The sequence below is a fragment of the Gracilinanus agilis genome, chromosome 3, assembly GCF_016433145.1.
Source record: "Gracilinanus agilis isolate LMUSP501 chromosome 3, AgileGrace, whole genome shotgun sequence".
Taxonomy (NCBI): Eukaryota; Metazoa; Chordata; class Mammalia; order Didelphimorphia; family Didelphidae; genus Gracilinanus; species Gracilinanus agilis.
In genome coordinates, this window is record NC_058132.1 from 18842167 (window position 1) to 18854989 (window position 12823).

Below are 12823 nucleotides of genomic sequence, written 5' to 3' on the forward strand. Positions count from 1 at the left end.
CGAGTTTTCTTAGATAGGTGATTTTTGGTTGTAATCCTAATTCCTTTCCCTCCAGAATACAGGACCCTTGTGTCTATAAGGGGATACATTCCAAGAGCAAGATAGCTGAAACTGTGAATATAAGTGAACACCTAGTGACCATATAAAGAACAGGATATTCTCATATGGATGCAAAATAATATTTAATTGATAAGTATATAATAAGACATTACTAACATTCAGCACAGTAACATATAGTACATTTTACAGTATTAAAAATATTGCATATCTATCCTTTCTCTTACTCCCTTGCCTCACCCCTACCCCCCATCACCATCCCACAATGAAATTCTTTTTCCTGGTTCTCTCTCTTTTAGGCATTGTCTACAGTCTATACCAAAAGATTTTAAGTTTTTGGAGGCCAGGAACCCTTTGATTCTGCAGTGTTCAGAAATAATGATTCCTGAGGATTATGAAAATATGGTCAAAGCTAATCCCAAAAAACAATGGTTGAGGATCAGTGAAAGCAAGATATGGTTGCAAATGCAATTTTCTTGTTATGTGTGGCTATATTTACTAATTCACAAGATTGATAAGATCTGAAACCTTTAATAAAAGAATTGATTTGGTGTTAAAGTATCAAGACAGGAAGCAAACTTATTTTAACTCTTTCTCCAAAGGGGAACATCCTCTCAGCCACCATCTAAGTAAGCAGATTATTTATCTCCTGGCTTTATAAAGGTCACGTAGCAAGCAATTTTCACATACCTGTGATAGCCTGGAAAGGGATCTTATAGACAGGTTACAATTCAAGGAAGATTGATGAAATATGTACAAAATCATAACTAGTAGGAAACAGGTTTACATATTGTGCTTCATTTTTAGAATCAGCAAAATTGGGCATGAACATGTTTTCCCAAGAATCTTGTATTATCTATGTAGAAACAGATGTTGTTACTTTCAAAATCTATTATATTGTGAATTCCTTGATTCTTATCAGTGAATTTGCAAATAAATGTACAATCCTTGGCCCTAGCAAGCAGAAGAAGCCTCAGGGTTACTTCCAATAGGGTCTTTGTATATTCTTTGTACTATCTGCTTTCCTTTCCCCCAGCCTGGTGTTTATGTGTCAAGTGTTTCCTTCCACAGATTAAAAGACTCCCATCTGCTTAGGCTGTGCTGGAAACAACAAATTCCCTCTTATACCTCTGTCTCTGTCTCTGGCTCTTTTAATAACTGTATCTTGGTGCTTAATACAGACATGGCACATAGGCAGCCCTCACTACATTTTTAAAATTTGATTTTTTAAATGGTTTTGTTCATTCCTTCCTTCATTTACCTCTGTCTTGGGGGCTGGTCTGGCCAGAGTGCTCAGCTAAGGACTCCCTGGATAAGTTGACCCCTGGAACTTCTCCAGTGCTCAGCCAGCAGGACCCCCAGGAGGACGAGGACCAGCCCAGCCAAGATGAGGCGGACCAGATTGCCCACAGTGTAATCCAGGGTAGCAGCATCTGGGGATCAGAGTTGGTCACTGAGATATGGCTGCCCTGTGCTCAGCCCCTATTTCACCCATGCTTCATCTACCACAAGCACTCAGATCCTCAACCCAGGCCCTTCCCCTTAACTGGGGAGATGCCTGTTATTCTCTTGCTGGTGACCTGGCTCTATGGATGAGGGAAGGGGAGTGTCTGAGGGGCTGGGGCAGTCCCCTGCCTCATTCTTCCCCTAAGTCCTTCCTCTCCTCTCCCTTCAGTTCATCCCAGCTCCCTCGTTTCCTTAACCTCTATGCTTATACTTACTCTGCTCAGTCTCTCCTTCCTCCTCTGTAGCCTGGCTCTGATCTCCTCTCTAGGCAGAAGCTGCCCCCATAAAGTCACCAGAGATGTCTTCATTGCCCAGTCTAAGTATCCCCTTCCTTACCCTCCACCTGACACTGTGACCCACCTTTTCTTGTGGGACATTCTCCTCTCTCTGGGTTACCATGGCAATGCTTTCTGTCTGTGCTATCCCCCAGGGGTAAGGAAGGAATCCCAGCATTGTCCTCAGGGCCCTCCAGTCTTATTCCATAATTCAGTTCTTCAGACTTTTATTAATGCCCCACACTGGACTGAACCCTTGCACTAAGCTAATCCCAGAAGATACAAAATCAAAACCAATCTAACTGCTGCCCTCCAGGGGCTTCCATTCTTCTGGGAGGTTCCTTCTCATAGACACAAATAAATCATCTCTCTGAGGAGTTGGATCCCTAACAATTGGGGAGGAGGGACAAGCTGGAGATCAGGAGAGGTTTCCTGTAGGAGGTGAGGGTGAGTAAGGCTGAAACATATACCAGGATGCCTGCTTAGAGGATGGAGTGACCTGGCAAAGCCCAGGATGAAGACCAAGGTTTGGGGGGGGGTTAAGAAAATCCTGATGTTTGTGGAGTCCCCTGTCCAGCCCTATCCTCAGGGGGCCCTCAGTCTTATTCAATGATTCATTTCTCCAGACTTCTATTAACCACTGACCCTAGGTCAAGCCCTGTGGTAGGCCAGTCACAGAGGATATAAAGGCAAAATAGAGAATAGCTCCTGTCCTTCCCTGCAAGCCTATGTTATCTGCTATAAAAATAAATCAGTTCCATCTGAGCAGTGGGGTCACTATCAACAGGGGAGGGGACAGATTGGAGATCAGGAAAGGCTTCCTATAGGAGGCAGTTCCTAAGCTTAGTCCCAGAGACATCTTTGCATTACAAGAGGAGGTGAGGAGGGAGAGCATCCTTGGCAGGAGTTATAGTCTAGTTAAAGGCCCAGAGGTGGAAGAAGATTAATAAAAGTGTTGCAGTAGGAGTGCTGGTAAATGAGGAGACCCTGGAAGGGGCAGACACACCTGGATTGGACACCCAGCCCCACTGTCTCCCTCCACCCTCTGTTGGGAATCCCCCGGGTACTCACCTGAGAGCCTGTTCTCAGATTCAGGGCTTGGAGAGAAGGTCACTGGGGGTGAGGAAGGGGCAGGGTTAGGCACTCTGCAGGGAGGTCGGGAGAGGCCTGGAGACCTGGAGAGTCTATAGATGGGGTGTAAGCCTAGCTCTGCCCAGACTTGCTGGGTGAGGGATGTTGGGCAAGTCCTTCCTCTCTGTGGGCCTCCTGGATTTCCCATCTGTCCAATGGGCCTAAGCTCAGGACCTCTCCTGGCTTATCCACTTCTGAGACTTGATGATCTTGTGATTCCTGTGACCCCTTTCTGAGCTCCTGGAGGACTCTGGGGACAGGCAGGGACCATGGGAGAAGAATGGAGGAGTCGGTGTGGCAAAGAGGGACCTTCTGAATCCTCCTCAGTGCTCTTTGTCCTGGCCCTTCTACAGGACCATGAGCTTACCCCCTCACTTGGGGCCAGAGCCCTGAGACTGTGCTGGATCAGTGACAAGCTGTGCTGGGCAGAGGAGGGATGAGGGGGAGGAGATCCTTCTGGTGCTTCTGGGGTAGGGGAATTGGGGTAAAGGGACCTGAGAGACCCATCTCCCTCTATAATAGACTGGGAAAGCCAGGGAGCAACAGTGCCCCCATCCCCTTAGTCACAGTGATGGCTGTGTGGGTAAGGAGAGGGAGGACCCAAGGGCTCCTGGGGAAGGGGACAGAAGGGAGAGGCTTTGGGGCTTTAAAGGGACCCAGAAACAAAGAGAGGGGGAAATGGAGGGGGAGTCAGGAAACCCAGAGGTGCCCAGAACCACTCAGGGACTCCTCTTCACTCTGGACCCCAGCTGGCCAGAGAAGACTTTCCCTAAGAGCCCCAGAGACAAGGACAAAGATGCCATTCTTGTGCCATCCTTTTGAGATCTTTAAATCTCCTGATAAATTCTTGTGTAGCCCCAGACCTTTCCCCCACAGTCCCTGTCCTAGAAGGCACCCAGCCCTTCCCCAGAATTCTGTCACCCAGCTAGCTCTCCTGGTAAAGCCTCAGATGCTCCATCTTGTGTCACCTGGCTGAGGCCCACTTTCCCTGCCAACTGCCTCTCAGCTTCCATCTCACTCAGAATCCCTTCCAGTTTACTGGGGCAGCTCTTCATTCTGGAGGATGTGTGGACTATTCCTGGGGGATCAGAATCACTCAAACCCATCCCAGGGCTGCTCTGCCCCTCTCTGCTTCCTGTCTTTCCCCTCCCTGACCAGCTCTTTCCTTCCTTCTTCCCCAGGCCTGGTGTTTCCTTTATCCCTGTCCCTTCCCTCCAGCCCTCCTCATGCCTTAGTTTGGCCCCGATAACAGGCGGACAGCAATGGGGGAGAGAGAGAGACCCCCATCCTGTCCTCAGAGCAAGTGGTTACTCACTGGGTGGGGAGGATGTCAGAAGTGGGGGATTCCCAGGGCTTTGGAAGAGGTGAGGATCCATTGAGGTGCCTGGAACAAGGAGAGAAGGAGGAGGGGGGATTTGGGGGTGTTTAACATGCCTCCCCCCATTTCTCCACCCTCCACCTTAGGCCTGCTTTGTTCCCCTCTGAACTCCTCATACCCCTCTTGGGGCCAAATAGAATATTGTCTGAATGTGGGACCAACACGACTGGATGGGCTGATGATGAGGGGGTCTAGAGGGGTCACAAAGGAGAGGCTTCACTGTCTACATGCTCTGAGGATGATCCAGTGCCCTTCCATCTAGGCCTCCTCTTTCCCCAGCCCACTTGGCCTCTGGGGTCCTCTGGGACAGGCCCTGAGCAGGCAAGGAGGTGCCTCATGGCAGGGAGGGAGCTTGGGAGAGGTGGGGGGCTGGGAGGGGCTGGGGCTGCCTCACCTGAGACCCTGAGCACCAGGGGGGCGCTGGGGGAGGACCACAGATGGGGGGAAGAACTATAAAAGCTGTAGCATCGGTAAGTGCCATCGTGGGTCAGATTCACAGCAGGGAAGAAGAAGTCAGCCTGATGCCCCCTTCCATGGCTCTGCATCCTGCTGTGGCTGATCTTTTCTCCATCCTTGTACAGGACACACCAGTCGTAGTATAGCTCTGATTGACACTGCAGGGTCACGTTCTGTCCTGGGGCCACCTCAGAGCTGGGCAGGGCTGCCAGGGAGGGCTGGTCATAGAGGCCTGGAGGGGGAGACCCTGGAGTTAGAGCCTGAGCAGCCCTCATGCAGGGAGGGGGCAGATCTGGCTGGGAGGAGGCCTGGGCTGGTCTGGGAGGTTCAGCTTTGAGAGAGGAAAAGTCAGAGTAGGAGGGGAGAGAAAGACCTTGGACAGCTCTGGGGCAAGGAATGGGGGGAGTGAGGAGAGGAGAGGAGGGAGAGAGAGAGAGAGAGAGAGAGAGAGAGAGAGAGAGAGAGAGAGAGAGAGAAGGAGGGAGGAGGAAGGAGAGAGATGGGTAGAGAGGTTGGAAGGGAAAGATGGAGGGAGGGAGAAGAAGAGTCTGGGTGATCCCTTGGGACAGGCCTAAGAAAAAGAGGAAGAGGCTCTGTTGTGCCTCCTGATCTCCCTCAACACTCTGCCCCAGGCCAGAGTTGGGGGAGGGGCCAGGCAGCAGCAGCTCCACCCTCTGCTCCCTCTCCTGGCTTTGGAAGGGGCAGCGATGGCAGTGGGAGATGCCCCACTAGCCCTGGCCCCTCCCCAGGGAGCCCCCAGCTCTGCCTGGTCTCCTGAGGTCCAAGCTGAGGTTCTCCTGCCTTTTCTCTGACGCCAAGATGGGAGTTGAGTGCTCATGGGGCAGTGGAGAGAGCCCTTGGACTGGAGTCAGGAAGACCTGAGTTCAAATCCAGCCTTCCCACCTATGTGATCCTGGGCAAGTTACTTCTCTGCCTCAGTTTCCTCATCTGCAAAATGGGGATCATACTAGCCCTGACCTGGCAGAGTTGTTGTGAAGATCCAATGAGACGACAAGGGTAATGTACTTGGCACATAGTAGGTGCTATAGAAATACTGATTCATCCCCACTTCTCCCAAACCCAGAGGGAGAGCTGAGGCAGACACAGGGGAGCAGCCAGGAAGGGCAGAACCAGGGGGACACTTGGGGCCACCCTGGGCTGGGGAGGGACCAAGGGTTGTGCAGACCCTGAGCCAGCTCTGCCTGGGGTGGGGGTGGGGGAAGTCTTACCTGTCACCATCAGCTCGAGGGGGTCACTGAGCTCTGACCACCCATAGGATGAATGTCTGTAGAGGCATCGGTAATTCCCTGCATCATATGCTGTTATGGATGGGAGGGAAAACTCACCCTCATTTCCAGCTTTTCTCACAGTTTTGATTGGTGACCATCCAGATCCTCTGTTTTTCTCCAGCCACCAATCTTCTGCCTCCCATGATGCCCTGCACCTGAGGGTCACAGTTTCACCTTGGGGAACCAAAGAGCCATTCTTTGCCCTGAGGGAGGGTTTGGGAAGTCTTTCTGGAAGGGAAGGAGAACTATTAGGTCCAGTGGATCCCCTTCTGTAGGAACCTGCCCCCACACCAGGTCCCTTCTCTCTTTAGATTTTGTCATTTCAGCTCAGACCTCCCCCAGCTCCCTCTCCTGGGTCAGTTGTATCCTCTGGGCAGGGGGATTGTGGGGGGAAGGACTCACCTGCTGCCTGGGTCCTTGTCCTCTTGCACAGACACAGTCCTGGCAGAGAAGACCCTCATTACTCAAGGCTCCCCCTCAGCATCACCACAGGAAGGACAGAGACAGCTCAGGGCCAGGGCTTAGGGCTGCTGTGAGTGAAGGACATTGGACCCCAGGAGACCCCTCTAAGAGTCCTGCCTTCTCTCCTCCCAACCCCACATTGCTGTGTGACCTTAGACGTGTCACTCCCTTTCTCTGGAGGAAAGTTTCCTCCTCTGCACAGTGAAGGTGAGGGGGGCAGGCAGGACTTGATGGTGACTAAAGTTCCCCCCAGGGTGGAGGCTGCTGAGGACTCACCAAGGTACAGCAGAACTGAGAGGGCAGGAGTCATGGTGCTCTCAGAGGCTGGTGGGAGAGGGGACCCAGGCTGACCTGGAGCTGGTCTGAGGCTCAGAATGTCATCAGAGCCAGCTCTGCACTGTTTCCCCACCCCGCGCCTCTGACCAGCTTCACTTCTCCTTCCTCTCTGTGGGTCCTTGGTGACTGAGGGTGCCATGCATTGGGAAGGATGTGTGTGGGAGGGGGCAGGATTGTGAGAGAGTCATCGGGTCAGAATGATAGAACAATTTTTCTTTTTTCGTGATGATTCAGGCACCATTGCCAGGGACAGGTGCCTTTAGGAGCTTTAGGAGCAGTCTCCTGCCTTCTTTCCTCTCCCCCCCCCCATAACTGGCCAGTGCTAGTCTCACTAGAGTCTCCCAACCAGATCCTGACCCCAGTCTTGCCTCATTAAACCGGGATCAATCTCTAACCAGACTCAGAAGGATTCCTGGGTTCTTGGAGTGAAGGGGTTAAAGAAAACACCAGAATAAGAGGCTAATGGGTGAGGACCTTGGGGAGTTGCTGCTTTAGAGCCCAGGGTAGTCTCTTCTGCAGTTTTCAGTCTGAACTAACTTTGGTCTATGCTCAAGAATGTCTAGCTTCTGTAGAGTGTAGGTGCTGGGACTCATTCTCCCAAACTGTACTCACACTGGCAGGTCAGGTCTCCAGAATACAGTCATCATTCCCCTAGTGTCCATTGCTAATGACTCCCTACCACTGTAGTCCCACCATGCCATTTAGCCAGTTGCTGTCTCTCCAATATCAATTAACTTAGAGATGTCTGTTGGCTCATACTGATTCCACCAATATTTGTTTCTTTTGCAAAAGGATATTTACCAAGAAACTAGAGTAAATTAGGAAGTACAAAAGCCTCCAACTTTATACCCCACACTTAGCTGTGGGCCCCCTCTTCCATCTTCACACTTAATTTTCCTTTATTCTCCAGAATTCCAAGGAATTCTTCCACCCAGTAAAGCCTAATTAATAGATAAGTCTTTTTCTGCTAGTATATTACTTCCCTCCTTCCTCTATCACTAAAGCAGGTGAGGATGGGTTGAGCATATTAATGGACAATCTACTAATTAACTGTTCACCAATCAGAGATGTCTTGGGATGTCCAAAGGAGGGAATGAATAATTTCCTCCCAGACTCTTCTCATCTATAATTCCCTTAATCATACATTCTTATGCAGATCACCCATCCTATGTCCACACACATTTTGGGGAATAGGACGAAACTAAAAAAAAACTGGAGAAGATCTGATTGCACACCAAGAAAGTATTAGCCTAATCTCTGTTGTTGTGGATGGCACTCTGTGGTTGGCATAGCCAATAGGGTGCTCCTTCTTTACTCTCAAATGTGCCCTGAAATTCATGTCAGGAAATCTGTAGGTCAAAGGATGAGGAGAGGAGGATTCCCAAGGTGTAGGTCCACCCATATCCAGCTTCCCTTTCTTTTCCTCATGACCCACAGATTTCTTTCCCCATTAGCAGTTTCAGAAGGATAAGGGGCCCTGAGAACTACCCTTTTATAACACCAATCTTTGGTTTGCCTCCTTTAGCCTACCACTTATGAGGCTTTCAGATACAGCTTAGACCAGTTATCAGGGATCAGGGCTTCCTGCACTGTGGAAAGCCAATAAGAGAATAGATAAAAATCTGAGACTCCTCTTTTGACCCCTTTTGTGATCCTTGTGATTTCTTGTTGAAAAGAATTGTGGCCTTATTGAAAAGCTTTAAGTTCCTAGAAAACCTGAATTTAAAGGGTTAACACTGTTCCCCTTTGACCGGGAATGCTGCTGCCTGGTATAGCCAAGGCCAAAATCTTATTGGGGACAATTTCGACCCTGAGAGGGATACTTCCCAACTTGGCGTCCTGATAAGAAGCCAGTCAAAATTCAGCCTTGACCTTGGTCTATTCTGAAGCCAATGTTTTGTGTTTTGATGTGACATAATTTGTAACTTCTGCACATCTGCAAAGTTTGGGGGGGGGTTCCTTTGTGTGAAATGAGTCTTGAAATATATATATAATAAACTCCATGATCCTGGAGCCAGAGCTAGAAGCATGAGGTAAAAGACTATTCCCTTCTTCTGTCCTTATTTCCTTATCAACTAAACTGTCCTTATCAGATTATCAGAGATGATAAAGAGATCTTGACAATCTACTATCTCAGCCTTTTGAGAAGGTGAGAAAAAAGAAAAAGTGACAGCCCTGAATCAGTGCCAGAGGGTCTTTAGACACTGGATCCCACTCCTCTATTTTACAGATAAGGAAACAGAAGACCAGAGTCAGGATATGAGATGCCAAAGATCATCCATAGAACAAAGGCTTGGAAGAATCAGGAACCTAATTGAAGTCCCCTTGGTCTTTCCCTAGATTCTTTCCCCTCTATTTGTGTTGACACTAGATCTGCTCTCTTCTCACTCAGAGTATATTTTCTGCCTCCACACATTTGCCCACTTCTCCTCCTGGGTAATATTGTTCTGCCTCATAGAATTCTTCCTGTATTACAAAGCTGGGGAAATGTGAGTTGACCCCTAACATGCTCAAAATCTCAATTGGGACTTTTGCAAGGGAATAATCCATGCTGTATACAAAGGCCACTTTAAGTTAATTTAATCCCAGTTGGAATGTTCTGTGACCTAGGTGTGGGCTCTTTGGATAAGAAGATTATAAATTTGGTTTTCGTAGCATAGTAGATAGCATGTCAATTCTGGAGTCAGAGGGACCCTTCTTTAAATCTGGCCTCAGACACTTCCTAGCTGTATGACCCTTGGCATGTCACTTTGATTGCCTACCTCTTGCCCCTTTTCTTTCTTAGAATTGATACTAAAACAGAAAATAGTGGTTTAAAAACATAAGACTTAGATAGGATGCTCCAGAGTCCTCAAGAATCTTCATTACTGATTCCTTTTAGTTGCCTTACCTGGAGCTTCCTTCCTTAGTTTTTTGGAGGAGAACTGTTTTCACCTGTGGGTGTTTTAATATATTTTTATATGTGTTGATTTTTTAATGCCTCCAGCTCTGAATTACCTCAAACACCAGATCCACCACCTAATGGGTACCATATTTTGCAAAATCCATGAATGGGGTGGTGCAGAACTGGGGCCAAGAGTCCTTAGGTAAGAGTTGGTGAAAAAATGTCAAGTCAAAGTTTGGGGTCAGAAGGGTCTTGGTTTGCTGATGGCAACTGTAAGAGGGAAAACTTTAGGTATTATAGATATATATTTAAAGTGTGGCCGCCAGGAATCAACAATTCAGGTTGATTCCATAATTAAATGGGACCCAAGTCAGCATCGGGTTGAGGAGTTTATTTACAATCAGGAAGATAAAAGTATAGGAATAAAGAGAAAGGGAGAGGCTAGGCCAGGCCTGGTCAGGCCTGGATGAGAGAGAAGGTTAAAAGGCTAAATAAATGAAGCTGTAAGCCACAAGGCCCAACAGCCAGATAGGCAGAGTTTGGAAGCGGCCCAGGTAGGCCAAGGAAGTCAGCCTAACTTAGCCACGTGACAATACAGAGTGTAAGCGTTCTGTGGTCTCAGGAGATCCTTCAGCACTGAGTTCGAATCGGGAAGTCAGTAACATACTTAAAGAGATCGTGTCCTTCGTCACTTCCTGTGGGTCCACCTCTAATTCAAATGGACAAATGGCAGCCTCTACATTGATTTGGACTGCCCAAAGGGCACTCCCTTGTTCTTGATTTGTTACTTATTGTCACGTGTGAGTAACTTGTCTCCCCTCCCCACTAAGGGAGGTGAGGATTACATCATTTCTATGCCTAGGGTTAGTAGATTTTTGACTATGAATGGGCTAGAGTTAATTCCATTTACACACAACTAAGTGTGATTTATTAAAAGGATACATGGGCTTATACAAACATAAACCACACGGAATTTTTCTCATGAAAATTCAAGTAACTTTCTCAAAACAAGGTAGCCTTGAGAGGTGAGTCTTGACCAAGGAACTGAAGGCAGAGGAAACTGGGGACATAATAGGAACTGAGAAAGAGGAGAAGCAGGTGCTGATAAAACATGTTTTTTCTGTCTGGAGAAAAGGTCTGGGAAAGGATTATTGCCTCAAGTCAGCAACTTGTAGAGGAAATGTAGAAAATGAGGGAATCAGCTATCTTGCTGGTGGGAAATGTGGAAAGTGAGGTATCTCAGGCTTTAGTCAGATCCTGGACCTCACCTAACATCAGGGGTCAACAGACCTTTGCCTTTTCAGACCCTGAGACATCAGTCCCTAAGAATCTTTCAATTATGTTTGGTATCTTTTCCTACTGGGAGCTCTCTCAGTACTCCCTAGAGAGCCGTGTCCCATTCCCACCCACTCTTGTCAGTACTCAGCACAGGACCTGAGACTCTTCTCTCCTTGTTCTCAGGGTGCAGTGAAGGCTCCTATGTCTTCTCCTGTGTCTCCTCAATGCCTAGTACATAGCCTAGATTCCTTTTTCCTCTTTCCTCAGTATCCAAACAGGGCTTGGATCTTCCTCCTTTTCTCTCAGCATCTACCCAGGGGCTCAATCTGTTTCCTGTCTCTCCCCTTGTTAAGGAGCCCAAGACCTGTATCTCCTTTCATATCAGTGTTTTCAATGTCCAGAACAAGCCTGAGTCATGCGCCTCTGTCTCAATCTGTCTTCAAGGACCAATTTGTAGAAGATGACAACAGAGTAAATTCTCCAGCTATTAGAACTGGTCAAGGAAGAGATCTCGGATTGGTTCAGGATGTCATGTCAAGATGAAGGGATCCTAGGACGGCTACCCGTGACTACCATTGATTTAATTGTCTTCTCTCCTCTCCTCTCCTCCTTTCTCAACTATTCCTGACTTACTGGGTTTTGGTGTTGGGGGACATATCAGGAAGTAGGGGGAGAGGTATGAGACTCAAGTAAACAAAAACCCATAATCCCAGGGAAGGAGACACAAACTATATCCCCAGGAAGCACCTACCAGTCTCCTCTGAAAGCTACAACTTCCCCCAGGGAACTGTAAAGGCTGAGACTCAATGTAGCCAGGGGTAAATTTATGGCAGGATGAAATGCTTCCACTGATAAACATTGGAATATACTAAGAGCCACTTCTGTTTCTGTAATTTAGTGCCTGCTTCTGCCAGCCTAATAAAGAATAAACATGTATGCCTTTGTTCAAACGTATCAATCCACTCCTTTGGCATGCTCTCCAAAGGAGAATTTTCTGCCCCTCTGTCCCTCTATAGAAACCACATTATCCCCTTTATTTTGGGGGACACCCCTCTGAGGTGGCCCACTGGTCAGTAATAAAAGTAATGGTTCCTATAATTTGGACTTCTGGGTGTCTATTCTTGCTGCATTAATTTGCTCCATAACAGATGGAGGCCCTAGTGAGATATTTCTAATACAGAGCTGGGGAGCAGTGTGAGGGAGTATTGTGGTAGAAATATAAGATTTTTAGTTTAGCAGAGCAATCTGATTGGAAGGGAGATTCTGGAACTTTGAGCAGACTGTCAGTTTGGACTGAGACTGAAGTCAAATGGTGGGAGTTGAAGACACACAGAAAATCCCTGAAGCTGTTTCCCTTGGTGTGGATTACCATCTACAATCAAGCATCTCGGTGAAGGAGTAAGGTTGAGAAGTGGGTTTGACTTTGTGGTGGACACAGAGACCATGCTTTATCCCTGTCCTGATTTTGGATTATTGACTGTATAACAAGGCTCCAGTGAACATCTTGAAAACCCATCTCTATTGAACTATATGTGAGATCCCCATCCTCACAACTAGATCTGCTAACCAGCAGCCTGCTGTTAGTTAGATGCTAGTGTAGATTTATCCATTCCTGTAATTTTGGGTGGAGACCCTTAGTAACTTAAACTAGTTGACCCATTCCCTTCACTCCCTATCCCAGTGTTTTATTAAATCTTTAAAAGATATTCTGTTCAGTAAGTTCCTTTCCCAAATACCTTGATTGACACTTAAAGGACCCATAGTGAAAACC

At 47.8% G+C, this 12823-nt stretch overlaps 1 protein-coding gene across 1 annotated transcript; it reads right to left on the reverse strand.

The window, feature by feature from the left end:
• Positions 1-1350: 1350 nt before the first annotated feature.
• LOC123240819 (leukocyte immunoglobulin-like receptor subfamily A member 2) lies at positions 1351-6864 on the reverse strand. The gene is made up of 6 exons (XM_044668534.1): positions 6831-6864; positions 6495-6533; positions 6033-6320; positions 4742-5035; positions 2910-2951; positions 1351-1490 (listed from the first exon to the last, which is right to left on the reverse strand). The coding sequence occupies exons 1-6, from the start codon at positions 6862-6864 to the stop codon at positions 1351-1353; spliced, it is 837 nt and encodes a 278-aa protein (XP_044524469.1).
• Positions 6865-12823: the final 5959 nt, after the last annotated feature.